The sequence below is a fragment of the Hibiscus syriacus genome, unplaced genomic scaffold (assembly GCF_006381635.1).
Source record: "Hibiscus syriacus cultivar Baekdansim isolate YM2019G1 unplaced genomic scaffold, ASM638163v2 tig00110610_pilon, whole genome shotgun sequence".
NCBI lineage: Eukaryota > Viridiplantae > Streptophyta > Magnoliopsida > Malvales > Malvaceae > Hibiscus > Hibiscus syriacus.
The window spans coordinates 847,543-869,784 of NW_024062800.1; the positions used below are offsets into that span (position 1 = coordinate 847,543).

Here is a 22,242-nt window from a genome sequence, read left to right on the forward strand (position 1 = left end):
AAGCCGAAGTCTCAAAATTAAAGTCGTCGTCTTGAATGGCGTCAAGAGTTGGCATGAATGAAGCCCTATTGTTCCAAGCATTAATGTAGGTTGCATGCTTCTCAACCCAATTAACGCTTTCTTTACGACGACCATCAAATCTGTGCAGGTCGTCATGCGTCTCAACCCAATTCAGTGGACGACGACCATCTAAGTTTTGGAGGAGGTCATGATCCCATGGACTCCGCGGAATAGGTTGGTGGAAGTGGAATTGCCTCAGCACTCTATCCCCAAATTGGATCTCAACAAAAGCAAAATTGATCAATGGTGTAACAGCACACCAATATTGAAACCCATCTAAAATATCGTGCGGTATCAACGCAAATAATTCTTCATTCATGTATGGTCTCCAATTAAACTGTAAAATTACAAAAACAATAAAATTTATTTAAATTAGATAATATAGTTAATTTAAATAATAATTAAAATATACAAATTATGCATACCTCCTTTTTGGCCTTAATGTCTATCTTCAACCTGAACTCTTTAATGTTGTTGTGCACCAACCCTGTGCCTTCAATTTTATGCCTCCATCTGTATATCAATCAAAACAAAATAGAGACATTTTGTTCAATAATTTTAATCAAATAAATATTTTTAATTAATATTTTATATTAAATAGAGGATTCATATTACCTTCCGGCAAGTGGAAAGTCAACCGCAGTCCGACTAATCGGTGTCAAAAACGGAAGTCTATGCCAAGCCCATGATTGTAGAAGCAACATACATCCACCGATTTCTACTGTATTATTATCATTCACGACTAATGACGCCTTGCACATCTCACGATAAAAGAACGCCAATATCGCCGAACCCCAGCTATATTGCCTACAATTCTCAAAATTTGTTAAAAAAAGAAGATACTGAGTGTGAACATAACTACCGGATTTATCAGGCATCAAAATTCCCCCAATCAATTGTAATATATATGCTCGTGTTGCATATATAATTTCGTGCTCCGTACTATTTGATTGAAGTTGAAATTCATTCTTCAACCATGACAACCTCACCCGCCACCCTTTACACTCTGGTGGTACGGGCGCTTTCCAAGAAACAAGTTGCAAAGTTGTTCCACCTTATTAAACTCATGTGACATTACCACCGGCATCCCATTAGTTTGGACCCCGAGTTGCATTGCCACATCCTCCAAAGTTATCGTGCATTCGCCACACGGCAAATGAAACGTGTGCGTTTCTGGTCTCCAGCGTTCAATCAACGCACTGATCAAACCTGGGACCAACTTGTAATCTCGCACAAATGTGATATACCAAAATCCAGCCTCTTGCAAATTTTCTTCTATTAGTGGTGTGGCTTGGGCACTTTATGTAGTCGAAGACGAAGGACTCGCTGCTCGTCCTCCTACAATTAAATATTTCAAAAAATTATCACAATCATAAAATAATATTCAAATATTTATTAATTATAATTCATTAAACAAATATTTTATTCACCATTATTCCTAAATGACTTGAAATATGTTCATTGTCAAGCCTCAACAGTGGAATTTGGTCAGCCATTGGAATGAATCTGTAAAAAAAATTAAACAACAATATTTAAAAAATCATTTAATATAATCTAATATAAACTAACTAACTAATTTACAACACTAAACTTTAATATAATAACTTATAATATAATAACTAATAAACTAACAAACTAAACTTTTTAAAATATAAGTTAAACGTAAACACCAAACCCTTAAACAACTAATAAAATATTTTTTTATATAACTAAAACTAACTAATAAACTATTTTTTCATTATAATACTACTAATAAACTTACTAACTAATTTTTTATATAATATATATTCAACAAACAAATATAACTTAACTATTTAACTAACAAAAACTAATTAAATAATTTTTTTTATATAACTAACTATTAACAAAACAAACTAATTAATTATTTTTAACTATATAACTATCAAACATATACTAATTAAAAATTTTTAATTTATGTATACTATAACTTAAACTAACAATCATATAACCCTAAACTAATAAACTAATTAACATTTATAATAATAAACTAATTTAAATATAAACAAATTTACCTTATATCCCTTTCTTCTTCTTACTTTCCTTTCTTTCTCCCTTTCTTTCTTTCTCGGCTGCAATCTCTTCTCCCTTTCTTTCTTTCTTTTATGTGTGATCTTTCTTTTATGTTCTTGCAATTTGCACACCCCATATATAACCGGCTGCCTCAATTATTTCACCAACAATGGTTCAATTATTGTGCATGCATGGTCTCGTGAGCTAGGATCACATGGCATGCTGTAGGCATGCAGCGGGGAGCAGGAGCACGTGAAGTTATCTTGGCATGCATGCAGGCATGCAGCGGGGAGCAGGAGCACGTGAAGTTATTTGGCTGCATGTGCATGCATGGTCTCGGGAGGCAGGGGACGCCGGGGTGACCTACAAGGTCGCCGGGACTACATGGCGACCTACAAGGTCGCCGGGACTACATGGCGACCTATAAGGTCGCCCAGACTGCATGGCGACCTCTCTATTGGCTGGCTCCTTTGCATGGCGACCTCTCCGTTGGCTGGCTCGTCTGCATGGTGAGTATATGGCTTGTATGGCTCGTCTGCATGGTGATGGTGAGTATATGGCTTGTATGGCTCGTCTGCATGGTGAGTATATGGCTTGTATGGCTCGTATGTCACTCGTATGTCTCCCGTATGTCGCCTGGATTGCATGGCGTCCTACAAGGTCGCCTGGATTGCATGGCGTCCTACGAGATCACTGTAGAATTCACCCCATACCAGCAATTAATCTGAAATGTGCATTATATCGTGAATAAAAAAAATCGAGAACATTATCTCGTGAATTCACCCTATAGATATAATGTAATATTAAAATATATTAAAAGCATCAAATAATTAGATTTCGGCAATTAAACCAATATCCATAACGTAACCGTCCATTTTGTTGTTTTTGTCCCACACGAAATTTCGACGAAGGCTCGTCAGCCATAATCAGTACGGAACTCTACACAACAAACGTTATAATCAAATCTGATTACTTCCGATTGTAATTGATATTGGTCAAAATCCACGTGAAATGAAACACCAAAATATTTAATATCTTACCAAAACGAGAAAAAAAATTATATATACTGACGAGTGTTGGTTCAAATGTAAGTATTTTGATATCGTTTAAGTAAAGTCTCGAGTTCAAGTCTTTGTATATATAAAAAAAATTTGTTAGAAGACTCACGCGCTAAAATTAGATGTACAATATAAATCGATATAAATTAGTTAAGATAAAACTTTAATATCGGAGGGGGAAAATTATATCAGCTCGAAAGATGAATTCAAAGTTGACGTTAACACATATCTGCCGACTCCAAAAGGTACAACGAGGTCTAGACCACAGAATATTTTGCCATCGTACGATGGAATTATTTCTGGTTCTGGAAAATCTATGAAGATTTTTGTATGGTTCTCTTGAAGATCTTTTACGTGGCTCATCTTTGCCCTTTGCCCCTGCTTTATTTAAACAAAAGTAAATGCTAACACCGGTTCTTGAACCGTGACTGCTCATTATTCTCCCATTGTTTTTATTATATGGGGTTAAGAAAATTTTGGACCTGCTTTCATTAATGCATCAAGGGAAGTGCAATTCTGGGCTCGATTTCTCAGATTATGATCTTTGATTTCTTATTTTGGATTATTTGTATCACTTCCTCTTACGAACAAACAAATCCGATATAAGATGAAAGTCATATTTGGAAAAGACGATATTTAACGTGGCTCGATTTCTTTAACTTGTACAATTTCAAACGACAAAATATAGTATTACATAACTTTTATATGGATAAAGCTACAAATCATATTTACATCAAAATATAACTTTTGTATAGATAAAATTATAAATTCTCTCGCATAAAAATTACTTATAGATGAACCCATCAAGTGATTTCATATTAAGGTATATCAATTGGTTAAAAAAATTATAAACAAAAACTACTTTATAATTATCCTATACTATTTTAAAAAAATCACTTAATAGATTATACCACTCTTAACTATCTTAATTCTAAAGATTAAATCTTGCCCTTCATTTATAAAATATATTATTGATTACAAAGAAAAACTTAAACATGAGATCTTTTATACTAAGATTTTCTCCTATTAATGAATATATATATATATATATATAATAATCAAGTAATCTACCACTGATAAAATCAATTAAATATTGATAATTAAAATTTAAATAGATCTTCATGACTCTTATAAAAATTTATCACTTTCATTTATAGTGTCTAAACATAATTAGTTAATTAGAATTTTGACACTAATCATTCCCTCATCCATACAAAATCATATACAATACCAATAATGCATCATCAAGAATATAATATAATAAAAACTTCAATCATGCAATTGAAACATTCCCTATAGAATTATTATCTTAGTCCATGTGTCTTGCCCTAAATAAGAGCCTCAATTAAATTGTTTTGAGAAGCTTCGTGGAAGCTGCATCCAGTTTCCTCTATTTATAACAGTCTGAATCTCACTCTTGAAACTCATCCGAATAGAATTTCAAGTCTTTTAATTCCATTTTATCACAGTCGTCCATTGTGTTTTTTTTTTTGTCTGAGATAAATAGTTTTGCAAAGAAACAAAAATGGCTTCCCTTCAAGAACCATGGCTATTGGAGAACGGAAACTTGAAGGGTTGTAGCAAGGAGATTCGCCATGGAAGAACCGCACATAACATGTCGTCTTCCTCGTTGAGGAAAAAATCGGATTTGACCCTTGTCTCCAAGGTTCGTTTTGTGATGCTTAGGCAGTTCCTCACTAATCTTCAAGAGGTCATTTTGGGGACAAAACTTTCGGTTCTCTTTCCTGCTATTCCATTGGCCATTGTTGCTGAGTGCTATGGCTTTGGAAGAGTGAGTCTCTTTCTTTCTCTTTTTTTTTCATCTTTTTATGGAAGCTGGTTTTTGATGAAGCAGTGGGTGAATATTAATCTGACTTATTTGGAAATTAAGTCAAATATGATTTGAATATTATTTCCACTTGATTCAAGGGCTGACATTTATGAGTTTTCCTTTAAAATAATCAACAGCCCTGGATTTTTGCATTGAGTTTACTTGGACTTACACCATTGGCTGAACGAGTCAGCTTCCTCACCGAGTAAGCCATTTTCATATTGGTTTCTTCTTCTTCGATCCTTGATCACTAAAACTCAATTTGATCAACCATAATTCCTTTCTGTGCAGGCAAATTGCTTATTACACTGGTCCAACAGGTAAATTGCTTATTATCAACACATACATATATTTTTCCATGATTGCCGACCTTACTGATCATTATTTGATTTTGCAGTTGGAGGGCTGTTGAATGCAACCTGTGGCAATGCAACCGAGCTGATCATAGCTATATTTGCACTGAGCCAAAATAAAATAGATGTGGTCAAGTATTCCTTGCTCGGTTCTGTCCTATCGAACCTGCTTCTGGTCCTTGGGACCTCCCTCTTCTGCGGCGGTATTGCCAACCTCAGAAGGGAACAAAAATACGATCGAGTACTTGTCCAACTTTAACATGCAATATCTTACCTAACAAATCTTCAATTTTTTTGAAATATTTACTAATCTGGGTGTTCAAACACTGTTGAATTTCGACAGAGACAAGCCGATGTGAACTCTCTCCTTCTTTTGCTCGCATTATTGTGTCATTCGTTGCCATTGTTGTTCCGAATGAGTGGCGCATCCGCCGCTCTCACGGCCAATCCTACGCTGCAGTTGTCAAGGGCGAGCAGCATTGTGATGCTGATTGCTTACATTTCGTACCTGGTCTTCCAGCTATTCACACACCGGCAATTGTTTGAAGCTCAAGAGGTACTCCATTAATGTCACAAGCTCATCAAACTATAGTTTACAGATTTTTTGGTAAATAACCCTTTGTAATGCAATCGATCAGGAATCAGAAGACGATGACGGGGTATCGGAGGAAGAGCCGGTGATCGGATTTTGGAGTGGATTTATATGGCTAGTTGGAATGACTGTTGTCATATCTCTCCTCTCTGAATATGTTGTAGAAACAATCGAGGTAACTTTGTGGTTGATAATGAATCTATAACCATTTAATAAAAGTCCGTTTATTGAAAATTAATCAACTAAATATTCCAGGATGCCTCGGATTCTTGGGGAATTTCTGTTAGTTTCATCAGCATTATTCTGCTACCCATTGTTGGAAATGCAGCAGAACATGCAGGAGCCATCATTTTTGCTTTCAAAAACAAGCTGGTGAGTAAATACTAAATACCAAATATATCACTGGGATCATCAGCAACTGTTTTATCAATGAAGCAAATATGTTGTTGACACAGAAATTTCAAATATTATTGCAGGATATTTCATTAGGTGTTGCATTAGGGTCCGCAACTCAGATTTCCATGTTTGTGGTACGAAAACTAGAATAATTGAGCCCTTCCATTGTCGTTGACTAAGAAAATTTGGAGCCTTCTGAGTTTAACCCGACATATTTCAATGTTGTTGTTGACTTAGGTCCCACTCTGCATTGTCGTAGCTTGGATTATGGGAATCAAAATGGATCTTAATTTCAATCTCCTTGAAACCGGCTCACTCGCTCTATCCATCATCGCTGTTGCCTTTACTTTACAAGTAAAACGACAACAGCATCAACTTTCGTTTCAACCATGCATAAAACATATTGAATCTAAAACATTTTGTAATTCCAAATTTGCAGGATGGAACTTCTCACTACCTGAAAGGACTGGTTCTCCTACTGCTCTACATCGTTATCGGGGCTTGCTTTTTTGTATCGAAAATGCCTCTGAGCAACGGTATCGACACGATCATCGGAGCTTGAAGACGGAAAGGTTTCGAGCATTTGTTATTCTTTTTCGTATCCCAGGCCTGCCTGAAAGCTGACGAATTTGCATATCAATTTGTCATGCCGTCGAAGTTTAGACGGATAGTGTGTTATAATAGTAGGCATTGTGGTTAAAGATGGGTACACCGTTGAAGCTTGATGAAGACAGGCTACAATTACTACACAACAGCAACATTGTTCTCTGTGTGTGTGTGTGTATTGATCTCTCTTTTGTGTGTTTTTTAAATTGTGGCCATATATATTAGTAATGGAAAATGAGCTTGTCTCATTGAGTTTGTTTGTTTCCCTCTTGTAATGCTTGCAGCTATCAAGAATAAGTTAAATCCCTCTAGCAATTTAGCTTATGCTTACATTTAAAATATTACGCTCCTACGTATACATACATACACACGAGTGCGTGTGTGTATATATATATATATCAACACAACAAACGTACGAACGTGTGTGGAGAAGTAAATATTTGTAGCTACTTCCCTGCAGGTGATTAAGATGGGTGATGGATGTGCAGCAAATGCATTTGTAGACCACATGGTTTTATGTGATTCTTACGAGATGAAAGTGATAGATTTCTTTCCCGGTTGTTAAAAATTTTAAATTCTCATATAACTTAATAATATATTTTTTATCAAGAATTTAATTTTATCCTTTAAAATTTTATAACTAGTCTCTTAATATAAAATTGTTTGCCTGTAACCCAAGATTATAATATTCGACTATACGGTGTTCTCTTTCTCTCTATATATGAATAATATGTTGTCTTTCTTTTATCATGTGATTATCCAACTTTTGGTAGTTAGATGTCCTTTTTATCGTCATTTTTAAAGGAATAATCAAAAATAATTATTTTCGAATATTATAATCTTGGGTTACAGGCAAACAATTTTATATTAAGAGACTAGTTATAAAATTTAAAGGATAAAATTAAATTCTTGATAAAAAATATATTATTAAGTTATATGAGAATTTAAAATATTTAAATTATATTTTGAGTGAATCAAAAAGTCTACATGTATGCACCGTTATTTGCCTGTAATAATTTTGAGTTGCTAAGTCTTATATATAGAAAGCAATAATCAAAAAGAGATTATACAATAAAGTGAATCAAAAATAATAATTTTGAGTTGCTAAGTCTTATTTTAAAAAGTAATATTCAAATTATATTATTTTTTAAATATTTAAATATAATTTTTCAGACATATACTTATTGAGTGATTAAAGACAATCTACATGTATGCACCGTTATTGTCTAGCTAGCTCCTGCTTTTGCATGTCTTCTACACACATTGCATGCGTTAAACCATTTTTAATAAAATTTATACATTTTTTAAAAAAAATTGGCTCATTATTTTCATTTCTTTCATTTTAGTCTTGTATTGACATCCAGTTGGGAAAAATTATTTTCATTGCTTTTGCATCTCACAATACGCACTTTTTTTAAACCGCTTCCACGTGGCACACATTTGCTGAAAGAATATTATTTTAATAAATGTTGGTGTTTAAATATTATTATGATAAATAATGTTATTTTCAGTATGGATGGATCTAGAGGAGTTCACGGGAATAATTATCCTAATGAAAATTTTAAGTTCTTATATAATTTAAATATTTTTTTGTATTTTATGTTTTTAATCTATTTTTATCTCCTAAAATTTTATAATTCATTTTTAAAAAATTATAAATTCACTCTTTAATATAAAATTATATTTCTGTTTGTGATTTTTAATATTACTCTCTTAATACTACCATGTACAACGTTCTCGTTTATATATATACAAGGACAACCCTATTTTTCCGAGTGTCGAAATAAATACACGTCATCAAAAGAGACAACTTATCTTCTCCTTTGAAGTGCGGAGCATGACACCGTAGCCCTTACTGAGAAATCTTTTCAACATTAACCCTCCTAAAATTTGAAATTTTAAAGAAGGCTAGGGCAAATCTTCATTTTGACCTCCAAGACTATTAAAATTTCAGTTTAATCACCTTAAAAATGTTTAATTATATCTAAAATAATAATAATAAAATTATTATTTTTTTAACAATTAATACGTAGGAGAGAGAAAAAATTATTCCTAATAAATATTGAAGAAAAATCTTAAAAGTTTGGAAGTGAAAGTAAAAACTAGAAAATAATCATTAGTACTAAATTTATGATCATGGCATGCCGACAAAATTGAAGAAAAAATTGACTGACAAAAGCATACATATCGAAAATCTTCCATATGCCGACAAAATTGACTGACAACAGCTTTCCCTGCTCCGCCAATGCTCTTCACTCTGCAATTCTCCTCGCCTCCGGCCATCAACCCTCTTCCCTCAAAGCCCTTCTCTCACGCGCCACACCACCACCAGATCACACTCAACTTGCTCCCCTCGCCCCACTTGCCCAAGTCCCCACCCTGCTCCACCATAGATCACTTCACACTCAGTCATCACGGCAAAGAAGACAACGACCTTGATGGGGTAGTAGAAGTTGACCGAACGCTCCCATTGGGACTACGGAGAGAGGCAATGCCGAGACACGTGACCATCATCATGGACGGGAACCGGAGATGGGCCCGGTCGAGAGACTTACCGGTGAGATCCGGCTATGAAGCCGGCGGGAGGTCCTTGAGAACGATTGTGGAACTCTGTTGCAAATGGGGGATTAAAGTCCTTAGTGTCTTTGCTTTCTCCAGTGATAATTGGTTCCGCCCCAAAGTCAGTTTTGCTCCTTGTCTTCACCTCTGAAGATCGTTTCTTTTATTGGAGTGTAGGTTTATAGAAACTGTTTCATTGCAGGGGGAAGTGGAACTTTTAATGAGTTTGTTTGAAAGTGGGATGCAGGAGGATACTGGGATCTTTTTGAGATTAGCTTATAGATTAGCTTCTAGACTTTACGAGTTGTTTCAGATTGTAGTGCAGCTGAACAGGTTTTTTTTTTTTTGAATTAAAAATATTCAATTGTTATATAAATTAAAAAGTTTTGATAAATTTGAAAATTGATCGAATTAATCAAAATTTATTCGGTTTGATTAATAATTTTTAATTAATTTAGGTTCGATTAACGATTAAAGAAAAAAAACTAATTATTTCGATTATAGTTAATTAAGTTCGTTCGGTGACCGAATTAATCGTTTGAACACTCGTAGTTGTAAATTTTAAAAGACAAATAATTTGTTTACTTTTTTATCCTCAACAAACTTTTAAAAGACAAATATAATTTTTTTTAGATTTAATCCATTAAAGACCTTTGGTTCAATGGTTTGGCACCTGGTTGTTTTATCTCCCTTGTCCCTGGTACGATTTTCCTTGCGCACAAGTTGGTCCATTTATTTTCATTTCAATTGGGTGGTGACATATGTCACTATCTGATTGGATACAAAATTATTTAATTAAATAATTTAAAATTCATAAATAAAACCTTCTAATTATATATTAATATGTGTCATGTTCTAATTGGATAGTGACTAAATTAATAGAATATGTAAATATTAAAAACAAAATATATAATTATTACAATTTTATTAACAGGCACGTCGCCACTTCTGTTAAAAATTAACGGTTAAAAATTAACGGCCAGTGGTTTGATTAAATCAATTAAATAGTTGGGTGGTATGATTGATTCAATTGAAAGTTCGATGGTCACATTGATTTTTGACCTTAGTTTAGTGGTCTCTTGTGTAGTTTACCCTAAAGAATATTGTGTTGTACTTTGTTTTCTCATGCATTCAATAATATTTCACGTGTTTTGCATTGTTCATCGTAAAATCCATCATGGTATCTATCACCAAACAGATCTGAGGGGTGGTTCATTTTTCTTTTCTTTTCTCCCGTTTCTACGCTTCTGTTGATGCTTCTTCACCTTGATGTTCATGGAGTTTTCGGCGTCTACTGGAAAATCCTTCTCCAACAAGAAGATTAGTATCATCCTTGATGAGACATATTTCTTGTTGTGGAAACATCAAGTATTGTTGACCGTTCGCAGTCATCAGCTCGAACGGATGTTAACTGGATCGATGCAACCTTCACCGGAAATGGTGGCCAATGAGAGTGGTGTAATGGTTGCAATGAGCTTTTTGAGGAATATGTTGCTCAGGACAGTGCCCTTGCCTCATGGCTACTGTCTACGATTAACACATCCCCACTTTCACAGTTCGTTAGGGTGGACACAGCGGCGGACGATCTTGTAATTTTTCACGAATCAATCAACCACGACGGTCATCAACCTGCTCTACAAGCTTCAATCCATCAAAAAGGGCCATGACAGTATGATGTTCTATCTTACTCGTATAAATGAGGTTTGCGATGCGTTAAGCTCGGGCAATAGCCCGGTTTCACAAGCTCAACATATCATGAGTATTCTGAAGTGCCTTTCTCGAGAATATTAGCCATATGTGGTGTTTATATCCATTGTTCAAGAGACATATAAAGATTGTGTAATCCCCTAGACCCGGCCTGGACGTTATGCCCAAATCTAAGCGGTTACATATCTTATTCAGAAATTTCTTTTCATATTTAAATAACGTTTAAATCCATATAAAATATACTATGAAATTAGTCATAAAAAAGGTTCATGCGATAAAAATCCATATATCAATATATACATGTACCAGAACTACCATATAAAACGTATACATAGCAAAATACCGATAATACAGATATATCAAGACAAGTAAAAACAAGTGTCACCAAAGTATAACAAAAACGAATATAAATATATATAGTGGTACAAAAATAGGAGTAATCGGTCCTCCTGATTCCAAGTCTGCTACTATCTGAAAAGGTTACAATTTACAGAATAAACTAAAAAGCCCAGTGTGCTTCTTAGGGTGTATTAAAACATACAGATAAAATACTTCAGTAAAATCAGTTTATTAAACATGTTTTAAAAATATGAACACTACTCCCATCCGATCACCAGAATGTATAGGTTCCCCAGAATCATATACCCACATGTACACCCGATAAGGGCCTTATATACACGACATAAGGACCTGCAGTAAGGATTTACCCTGTGCACAAAGCCGATAAGCATGCGGTAAGGACTTACCTTGAGCACAAAGTCGCTGAGCTTGCGGTAAGGACTTACCCTAAGCACAAAGACGAGATGCCTGCGATAAGGACTTACCCTGAACACAAAGCTGATGAACGTGCGGTAAGGTCTTACAAGTCATAGAGTAGGCCTAAGATACTTCCTCCAATAATACTCCCAATGACAGTAATAAACATGAATGTATTCAAGTGAAAACGGTAGTTGAATCCATTAAAACATGAAAATATTATAGACTCAAAATTCAGATACAAAAATACAAAATTTAAAGATCATATCAAAAATGTACAGTAAATCAGATATCATATAAACAATATTCAGAAGTCAGGTATCGTGTCGTAAAAATATTCAGTATTATCAGAAGTCTAAAACAATTCAGATGAATAATTTAAAATAGTAATGTAACACCATCAGGAAACACACTTGTACCAGTCTGAGTAATCAGATAAAAAAGCTTACTACTGAGTCTGCTGATCACGGTCAGCAGCAGCGCTAGATCCTATGAATTAGAAAATCCATATCGAAATCCTAATATGAATAATAATAACCCCTATTTAAATAATTTACAAATACCTACGATTAATTCTCAAGGAACGTGGATCGTGCGAATCTGACGGACGGGAAACACCAGATCTAACCGACCCTCGGTCGGGTGAAATATGAATACCTTTATAAAAATATATTCTCAAATCAATTTCATAATCAAATCTCAAATAAATAAGAAAAAAATGCTAAAAATACTAAGTGTTTTCGAATTAACGAGCTCTATTCATGGCTTTTGGGTCAGAATTTGGAAAAACGAATCACTGAATCAGACTTAGGACGTCGAAAAAGGTTAAAATGAAGGTTTTAAAAAAAGTCAATGTTTGTCAACGGTCAACGGTCAAGGTCAACGGTCGTTAATGGTTGACTGGTTCAGTTTGGATTGGGACGGATTTGGTTAGACACAAGTCAGGTCGGGCATACGGGTCGGGTCAACCCATTATCAAGCAGCCCACCAAGCGGTGGAAATTCCCCACAAGCAAGGGCGTGTGCGGGGCTCTTGAAGGTCAAAAAATTTCTGAAAAAATCCTACATATTTTTAAGGGGTTTTGAGACACTTACCAAGCTCGGTTCACAATGGTGAACGACAGAGATCTCATTTTCGAAACGTAAAAAACTTTTATCTTCCTCACCCCTTCACACGCCAGTGACAACGGAGACAAGATAGTTACTGGTGGACTCGGGACAATGCAAGGAACACGATGGTGCGAGAGGTGTAAAAAACGGAGCAATTATCGAAGACAAAATGATAAATGAATGTTTCCTTCTAAATGAGGAAAAGTTAAAGAGAGAGAAAATTTTGAACCCAACCAAAAAGGAAAATGGGTAAATTATATTATATGTCCTCAGATTTTGGTTATTTCCTGATTTGGGTATAAATTGAACTAAAATTTCATTTTGGTCCCCCAAATTTAATTAAAATTTTAATTTAGTCCTAAAAATTTTAAGAAAACTTTAGGCTCTAATTTGAGGTGTGACAGATTGCATCTGTTCTGATCGATGCAGAGAAGCATCTTGTTGGTAACGGTGCCTAAGACAAGTCACTGTCGATGAGTGCTCACTTAACTCATGTTGTTACTGGAACTAAGGAGAATGACATTTATTCGTTCAATCGGCATAATACTCTTATGCACAACTCTCGAGATAGATCTGGTGGACGAAGGCATAGGTGCCCTAAGGTACAATGTCAACTTTGCGGGAAGAATGGTCATCTCGTTGCTGATTGTTGGCCTCGATTTGACTAGACTTTTTCTGGTAAATCTACTGATCATAATCGTGCTGATAACACTAGTAATATGTCCTATACCAGCTTGGAGACTGGTTCGCCTAAGGGTGATTGTTGTTCGTATTGCATCAAGACGCGAGCTGATGGTCTGGTATGTTTCTCATCTCAACCGCAAGCTTCCACTTGATCTAACCGAGATTATTGGATTGTGGATTCGGGGGCTACACATCACGTGACCCCAGACGCTTACAACCTTCTTTACAAAGACAATCTATTCGATCCAGGTAATCTCGTTGTAGATTATGATGTTTCCTTACCCGTTAATGCTTGTGGTAAAGCTACTTTGAGTACTACCTCTTGAGCTCTTTCGTTAAATAATTTATTGCATGTTTCATCGATAACTAATAATCTTATCTTCGTCTCAAAGCTTGCTAGGGACAAGGGAATGTATTTTGAGTTCCATGTCACTTACTGCTATGTTTGTGATAAGGACTCTAGAGATGTTTTGTTGTAAGGGAATGAGCGAGATAGTCTTTACTCATTTGAAGTTGATGGTGTAGAAGCAAGGAGTTCACCCGCTGAAGTTCATTTAGATGTTACCATGGATTGGTTATATCACATTTGGCATCATCACTTAGGGCACCCAGCTCATTGAACCCTAGAGAAAATTTGCAAACTACTAAATGTAATTGTTTTGAGTGATTCAAAAAAGCTCTGTGTGGCTTGTCACATGGGAAAAAGTCACAAACTTCCTTTTAATGATTCAAATACCATATATGAGACTCCTTTTCATCTTGTTTTCATCGATTTATGGGGATCCTCCCATGTTGTTTCCAATGGCTATCGTTATTATATAAGATTTGTGGATGCATGCACACGTCATACATGGCTCTATTTGCTCCAAGATAAGTCATAGGTCATCCATGCATTTCAATTGTTTCAGCAACTTGTCTCAACGTAATTTCAAAGAAAAATTATGACTGTGCAGAGTGATTGGGGAGGCGAGCATAGGAGTACATCTACTGATCTTGTCAAAGAAGGGATTGTTTATCGGCTTACATGTCTGCATACGTTCGAGCAAAACAGTGTGGTCGAGCGGAAACGTAGGCATGTGGTGGAACTTGCTCTCGTGCTTTTGGCACAGACGTCTATTCCAATTCGATTCTGGTCTTATATTTTTCTTATGGTCGTTCATCTTTCAGCTTCCGACGAAGGTTCTGCAATGATATTCGCCTTTCGAAAAGAATCGAACTACAGTTTGCTTCAGGTCTTTGGCTGCCAATGTTTTCCCTATCTTCGACCTTATAATTGACACAAACTAGACTTCCGCTCATAGCCTTGTGTTTTCCTGGGAGCTAGCCCTCAGCACAAGGGATATTTTTACCTCGGGCTCATTGGACGTGTCTATGTGTTGAGGCACGTAAAATTCAATGAGTGGTTATTTCCCTTTACAACTAACATTGCCAACAAATAGCAACCTTGCCCTACTCTCACGAGTCAGCCACTTGAGGTTGTAGTGGACGTGAATTGGCTACGTATTACAAGTGTGCATGGCATGTTAAGCACACAAACTGAGGCAAATTCTAGCTCAGCGCCTATTATACCAACGGATGACATGAGGCCCTCAAATCGATTTGATAGGCTGGCAGAATCTCCAACTAGAGCGGAGGAAGCCACTAGTTGTGCGCAACCCAGTGATGTTGACCATGAATATGCTGGACAATCGGATGAGCCCACTGATGTTGCCCATGAATATGCTGGTCAAACGGCTGCACCGCTTGGGATTATGGCTACTAACACCAAACCTGGTGATTACGTGAATAGCCAAATAAAGAATTCTATGGGAAGCCAACAAACAATACCTAGTGGTCCATGTGAATGATCGATAGGTAATCTACATCCGATGTTGACGCGCAACAAATGAGGGGTATTTAAACCTAAGGTGTACACAAGTTTTTTTTTATAAAGTTATTCCCTCAAATGTGCATGAAGCATTCCAATCTTCGAAGTGGACTGAGGCTGTCAACAATGAGTTCATGGCACTTCAGAAAAATAACACCTAAGCAGATGGCACCATTCTTCGTTACAAAGCGAGATTAGTGGCGAAGGGGTTCTCACAAGTTCCTGGTCTTGACTTTACTGAAACCTTCAGTCCAGTTGTCCGCTATTCAACATTGTATGTCATATTTGTTATAGCAGTTTCACGATGATGGTCCCTAAGGCATGTAGACTTGAATAACGCATTTTTATGAGGACTAAAGCGAAAACGTATACATGCACCAGCCCCTGGCTTTGAGCGATGTGCACCCGATGGTTCTGCTCTTGTCTATAAACTATATAAAGCCTTATATAGGTTAAGGCAAGCCCCAAGGAACTAGAATGACAAACTCAAAGGAAGCTTTCTTGAGCTAGGATTTGTTGAGTCTCAAGCCAACTTCTCCCTTTTTGTTCGATATGTCAATAAGTGCTATACATATATACTGGTTTACATCAATGACATTATAATCACCGAAGGGTCAGATGAAGATATTGGCATGGTAGTGCAAATGTTCAAACGATAGCTTCTCTCTCAAAGATCTCGATGACCTTAAGTCAAAGAAAATATATACTTGAGCTCCTGGAAAAGACAAACATACTTCAAGCTACACCCACATATACTCCCATGATAGTTGCGCCAAAGCTTGCCGATCATTATGCTCATCTGAGTAATGCTCGTGAGTATCGTAGTATTGTTGGGGCACTCCTCTATATATGCCATACTAGACCGATATAGCGTATTGCGTGAACAAAATAGCTCAACACATGCATGCTTCACACGAGAATCATCTCATAACCATGAAAAGAATCTTGCATTTCTTGGTTGGAACCCTAGACTATGGGTTAGTGTTTTCAGCATCCAAAGATGGGCTAAGCGTACACGCGTTTTCAAATGTTGGCTGGGGTGGAGATGCTAGCGATCGTCGGTTAATTTATGGACATAGATTGTTCTTAGGAGAATGTCTTGTAGCATGGAGTTCAAAGAAACAAAAAACGGTCTCGCGCTCCATAATGGAGGTTGAGTACAGGAGCATTGCTGATGCAATGGAATAGGTGACTTGGGTTAACTCTCTGTTGGATGAACTGGGTGTTCAACGATGTGGCAAATCTGTCATTTGGTGCGATAATATTGGTGCCATCGCGATGAGCGTAAATCCAGTCTACCATGCCCGCTCAAAACACGTCGAACTAGAAGCGCACTTTGTCAAAGAAAAGGTGGCAGCCCAACACCTGCGTGTCAATTATGTAAATCTTCAAATTGTCGATGGGTGGACGAAACCATTGACCAAAGCGGCCTTCGAGGTTTTAGAGACAAAATATGCGTTCTACCTTGTTAAGGGAATAAGGAAGATGAAGCTGGGAGAATATTGGGTTATGAAATATGGCCCATATTGTCTCTTGCTTCTAGACTAACTTCTAGACTTTACGAGTTGTTACATATTGTTCTAGTCAGCTATAAGCTGGGCGAATTGACCTAACTGACATCGTTTAACCGAATATCTCCTTTTCTGGCACCGTTTGACCCATATTTCCCGAAGTAGCACTCTTTCGGCTGAGGTGGCGAAAGGCGCATCCCTGGAGACGCGCTTTACCCGAGTTAATGCTGAGTTGGATGCCACGTGTGGAAGGAGCATCCCCGGAGACGCGCCTTCACTGGGTATTACTGATTCGGATACCACGCTGGTATTTTTTTAATAATAAATATTTTAATTTTATTATTATTATAAATTAGTAATATATTATGTAAAGTGTTTCGATTATAATGTAAGAATTATCAAATGTATTTTTTTAATGTGTGTTAAAGGTAGAGTGAATTATCCACATTAATCTGATAGAACAATAGATGAAAATCAGTTTTGATTTTATTGTAGTTATAGGAAAAATGTATGAAATTATAATATTACACATATGGTTATATTATTATTTTTGGTTGTGATTATCGATCTATTAATTTTATCAGTTAATTATTTAAATGTTATCAATCTAGTCACCTCTTATCAATATTTAACGAAAATATTGATGCATAATTTAATAAAATCAGTATAATTACACATTTAATTATACTGTAGATATGGTCAGCATCCAATCGTAGCAGCATTTCACTTTCTATTATAACTGTAGACAAAAAAATAATTAGCAAAAAAAATAATTAATTAATAAATTTAAAAAAATAATAATTATATAAATATTATTTTAATAAAAACTAATATTTATATAATTATATTAATATAAAATATAATAACTATTTTAAAAAAATATTAACTTAAAAATAAATTTATTACCACTAATAAGAAATTTAAAACTCAAAGATTTGGAGAATTTGAGTTATATAAGAGAGGAGGAGATGATTTTGGTGTGAAGAATGAGGGGGGTTGAGGGGGTTTATATAGGGGAGGAGGAGGAGGGGTAGTTGGGGAATATTGGATGAGCATTTAAGACATTTAAGGCAACCGAATCAGCAATATCCCGTGAAGGCGCATCCTTGGGGATGCGCCTTCCACACGTGGCAGCCAACTCAGCATTAACCCAGGTAAAGCTCGTTCCCGGGGATACACCTTTCGCCACCTCAACCGAAAAGATGCCACTTCGAGAAATATAGGTCAAACGGTGTCAGAAAGGGAGATATTCGATTAAACGGTGTCAGTTAGGTCAAATCACCTATAAGCTGTAGGCAGTTAACTATATAAAGAATATTGTGTTGTACTTTATTTCCTCATGCATTCAAGAATATTTCACGTGCTTTGCATTGTTCATCATAAAATCCATTATTAATCCATATGCTATTCTAACTTTGAAGATTTGATCTAAACTCAACGGTAATCGTTAAATTCATTAGGTTAAATTCTACTGCTGGGTCTTATATTGTGCGTAAGTTGTAGTTTCAGTCTCTATTTTTCAATATGACCAATGATCATATTAACTTTGAAAATATATCAACTTACATTTGTGTCAGGATTGAAATTTTAAAACTCGGGAAGTACATTATTATGAATTATCAAATTGAAGTAAATCCACTACTTAGGTAAACTCCAAGGACTAATAGCAGAATTTGACGAATATAAATGCTATGAGTCTTTTCTCTCTCATAATTTGCATTGATTCCCTTTTTTGACTTGTTGACAGCTTCTAAGGAAAAATGTGGTGATATGTTGTCTTGCTCTTATAACAGGGAAAACATCAGAATATCTGTAATTGGAGATCTAGCCAAGCTCCCTGAGGCCCTTCAGGAACTGATACTCAACTTGGAGGAAACCACCAAGAACAATTCGCATTTTCAACTAATCATAGCCGTCAGTTACAGCGGAAAATACGATATCATTCAAGCTTGCCAAAGGCTAGCTCTAAAGGCTAAGCATGGTCTTATCGAGCCTAGTGACATCGACATCTCTCTAATGGAACAAGAACTACAAACAAATTGCACCGAATTCTCCCGTCCGGACCTACTCATACGGACCAGCGGAGAATTTAGAATCAGCAATTTCATGTTATGGCAGTTGGCATATACCGAGTTATTCTTTGCACAATCACTCTGGCCTGATTTCGGAGAAGCCGAGTTTTTGAAGGCATTGCTATCCTTTCAGCAACGGCAGAGACGTTATGGTGGATGAAGGGGGTTTATAGGGACATATGAAGGAGATTATGTTAATAAAATGGCGGAGGCACTAATTATTGTCATAGGTACAATATTATGGCAAAGCTGTTTATTTAAGTTTTTTGGAAATCGGGAATAAATTAATCTAATCAGCAAGGGGACTTAGAATGTCTTAACAAAAAAATACAGGAAAAATAAACCAAAGTAAGTTCAACAACTAAATTTAATGAAACATGATGCATAGTATCTCCCTAGAATATGCATCTTCCTGTTAGTAAATATATACTGGATAAACAAGAAATATACTAAAGCATCATGAAGCTAAGGTATTCAGAGAGCTACCATTTGACCTGCAAGTATGAACATACAAAATATAGAAACTTTTTGCAATGTTCAATCATTTCATGTCCAAGTCAACCATTGACTTTCAATCTTCATCATCATCATCCACGTCATCGTCCTTCCAAAAGGTTCACAACATCAGATTAAAGTAGGGGCATGCAAACAAGTAATGCACATAAAACATGACCCAAAGTGATGCAGCCAGAAATTAAAACTAAATTACCTCTCCAGTAGCCTCATTTTCTTCATCATTCGCCTCTTCAGCATCTTCGTCGTCCGCCACACCATTAGCAGAAGTTCCCTATCAATTATGACAGTTATAGTAAAATCAGTAAAATGTAGAGCAAAATCATTGTTTGAAATGGAGAAATCATAAGGCAATTGTTCACCTGCTTCTTGTGGTAGTCCTTCATTTGCTTTTCATAGTCACCCTTCCTTTTTTGAGCTTTGGCCTCATACGGGGCTTTGTCCTTCATAAGCATGCAATAAAGTCGTCAAAGGAAATTATTACAGTTAGTAACAACCCTTTTCATGAAAATGGAAATTTTAAATACTAAGATCACTAATTCGCACCACCAACAGAAGTGTTTAGAAGAAATGATAATGCGTATGCCGATATTTAGAGCTTCAGACAACAGTATGCCACAAAGAAATCCAAAGTTGAAGCCAAAAAAGATGGAGATATTTATCAATGCCCAAAGTCCATGCAAATTAGAGTATCCAGACAAAAACAAAACATCTATATAATAAAGGTTTCAGAACTTACTTCCTCAGACATGGATTTCCACTTCTCACCAGCAGCTCTTCCAACCTTCAAGCAAAGAAATTCAAATAAGCAACCATAACATTCTGAAAACATAACTTGAATAGCATGCTCTAAGATTGCAACTTACAGCTGATACAGCCTTCACATCAGGATTTTCCTTCTTGAAAGTAGTTCTGAACTCCGCGCTGTTACACAAACAAGATTAAACAAACCCCATAAAAAATAGAGCACCACATTCATGTAATTTATATTTATACAAATACATACAGGAAAACAAAGAAAGCACTAGGAGGCCTCTTTGGTTTGTTGGGATCTTTATTAGCCTTTCTCTCCTTCTTGGCTTTCCGAACTGTGCTTCCATCGACAGTTGCCTTCCGCTTCCCAACCTTTCTGAAAGGAATAAGAAAGATGATATATACATCACTGCAATATTCCTATACCAACAGCTATATCAACCATACTCATATCTAAACATCCATTAAGCATCAACAAAACTCAATGACTTAGCAAACGCTACTGACACAACTAGCAAATTCTCGTATGTCAAAATTAATTATAGATGTAAAAAGAGGAAAAAGAAGAACTAAGTCAACTAACCTGTCATCAGCAGGCTTCAAGGATGTAGTTGTGTTCTTCACAGCACCTTTACCTCTAGCTCCTGTCATTCTACAGTAAACCAAAAACATCAAAAAGATTAGCAATAATCGCTTATATAAACATGTAAATCAAAATTCAGCACATAATGAACAATTTGACTTCGATCCTTTTTTAAGTACTAGAATAATAATAATAATAATAATAATAATAATAATAAACAAAAAACCAAAATGATATTTCAAAGTACAAGCCAACTCTTCAAGCAAGTTGGAAGTTGGAACCTAATTTAATCACATAACTTGAAAAAAAAAGTCCATGAAAATAAACAGAACTCCAGTAACATGAGTTGCTTAGATAATCATATTTCTATTACATGATTATTTACTAATTTTTTAAAAAATCATTGTTAAAAAAAAATGTAACAGAGTTGCTATTTTATTCAATTTTGCTTGCTTGCTTGCTTCACCGTTCTAATTAATTTAAAATAAAACATGGAATTAGATCTGGAGAATACCGAAGCTACCTCACGGAGAGAAAATAACAGGCGATAGGGATGCTTTTGAGATAAGAAGAAAACAGAGCAAACAAAAGTAAGAATCGCAGAGTTCTTTTCTTGAGAATATCGGGAGGGCAGAGAAAGAGAAAGGGGAGCGGTGAAAAAACTTTAAATGACTGGGTTAGCCGGTTTAATTTTTTTGGGCTTTGGCTTGAAGGGGTTGCCGCCATTGCCAAAATAAGTCAATACTCAATTTGTTTTTATTTATTTTGGGGGTTACTTTACCGGAAATAGCCGGTTAGATATATTCGAGAACGTGGTTTAATGATTTTTTTAGTTGTATTTAACTATAAGGGCCACGTACTTGATTCTTTTTTCTTTTGAGGAATGAGTTTTAGCGTTGATGATTGTGATCACGCCAAATTATTCCCTACGATGCTAATAGTGTCCTTATTAATTTAAAGATTATATTAGACGCAAAATAAATTTTAAAAGGCAAAAGAGTACGTGAAATTTATGTATTTTTGAAAAAAATATGGTTATTGTATTATTATTTTTAATATCTTTTAATTTAAAAAAAATTAATGTGATCCTATGAGCTATATTTTTTGTCATTGATCAATATTAGTGTAAATCATTTGTCATCAGGATGCTTTAAATCAACCATAAATTTCTACAAAAAAAAACCCATCTCCATAATTCATT

At 35.6% G+C, this 22,242-nt stretch overlaps 3 protein-coding genes across 4 annotated transcripts; 2 read left to right on the forward strand and 1 right to left on the reverse strand.

Annotated features, from left to right (window-relative positions):
• The first annotated feature begins 4,646 nt into the window (after window positions 1-4,646).
• On the forward strand, window positions 4,647-6,888 carry LOC120135650 (vacuolar cation/proton exchanger 3-like). The gene is made up of 10 exons (XM_039151885.1): window positions 4,647-4,941; window positions 5,118-5,185; window positions 5,272-5,300; window positions 5,378-5,574; window positions 5,677-5,889; window positions 5,972-6,100; window positions 6,181-6,297; window positions 6,402-6,455; window positions 6,559-6,675; window positions 6,761-6,888. Exons 1-10 carry the CDS (start codon window positions 4,675-4,677, stop codon window positions 6,881-6,883), a joined length of 1,314 nt encoding a protein of 437 aa, XP_039007816.1. The 5' UTR covers window positions 4,647-4,674; the 3' UTR covers window positions 6,884-6,888.
• Window positions 6,889-9,172: 2,284 nt separating this feature from the next.
• On the forward strand, window positions 9,173-19,378 carry LOC120135596 (cis-prenyltransferase 4, chloroplastic-like). The gene is made up of 3 exons (XM_039151856.1): window positions 9,173-9,607; window positions 9,689-9,753; window positions 18,911-19,378. The coding sequence occupies exons 1-3, from the start codon at window positions 9,173-9,175 to the stop codon at window positions 19,350-19,352; spliced, it is 942 nt and encodes a 313-aa protein (XP_039007787.1). The 3' UTR covers window positions 19,353-19,378.
• Window positions 19,379-19,549: 171 nt separating this feature from the next.
• LOC120135651 (high mobility group B protein 1-like) lies at window positions 19,550-21,705 on the reverse strand. Of its 2 annotated transcripts, none has more exons than XM_039151886.1 (8): window positions 21,565-21,705; window positions 21,042-21,110; window positions 20,712-20,834; window positions 20,572-20,629; window positions 20,445-20,489; window positions 20,068-20,148; window positions 19,902-19,979; window positions 19,550-19,796 (listed from the first exon to the last, which is right to left on the reverse strand). In XM_039151886.1, exons 2-8 carry the CDS (start codon window positions 21,107-21,109, stop codon window positions 19,764-19,766), a joined length of 486 nt encoding a protein of 161 aa, XP_039007817.1. In that variant the 5' UTR covers window position 21,110; window positions 21,565-21,705; the 3' UTR covers window positions 19,550-19,763. The 2 variants fall into 2 exon arrangements, with proteins under 2 accessions (XP_039007817.1, XP_039007818.1); XM_039151887.1 differs by having other exon boundaries at window positions 21,556-21,698.
• Window positions 21,706-22,242: the final 537 nt, after the last annotated feature.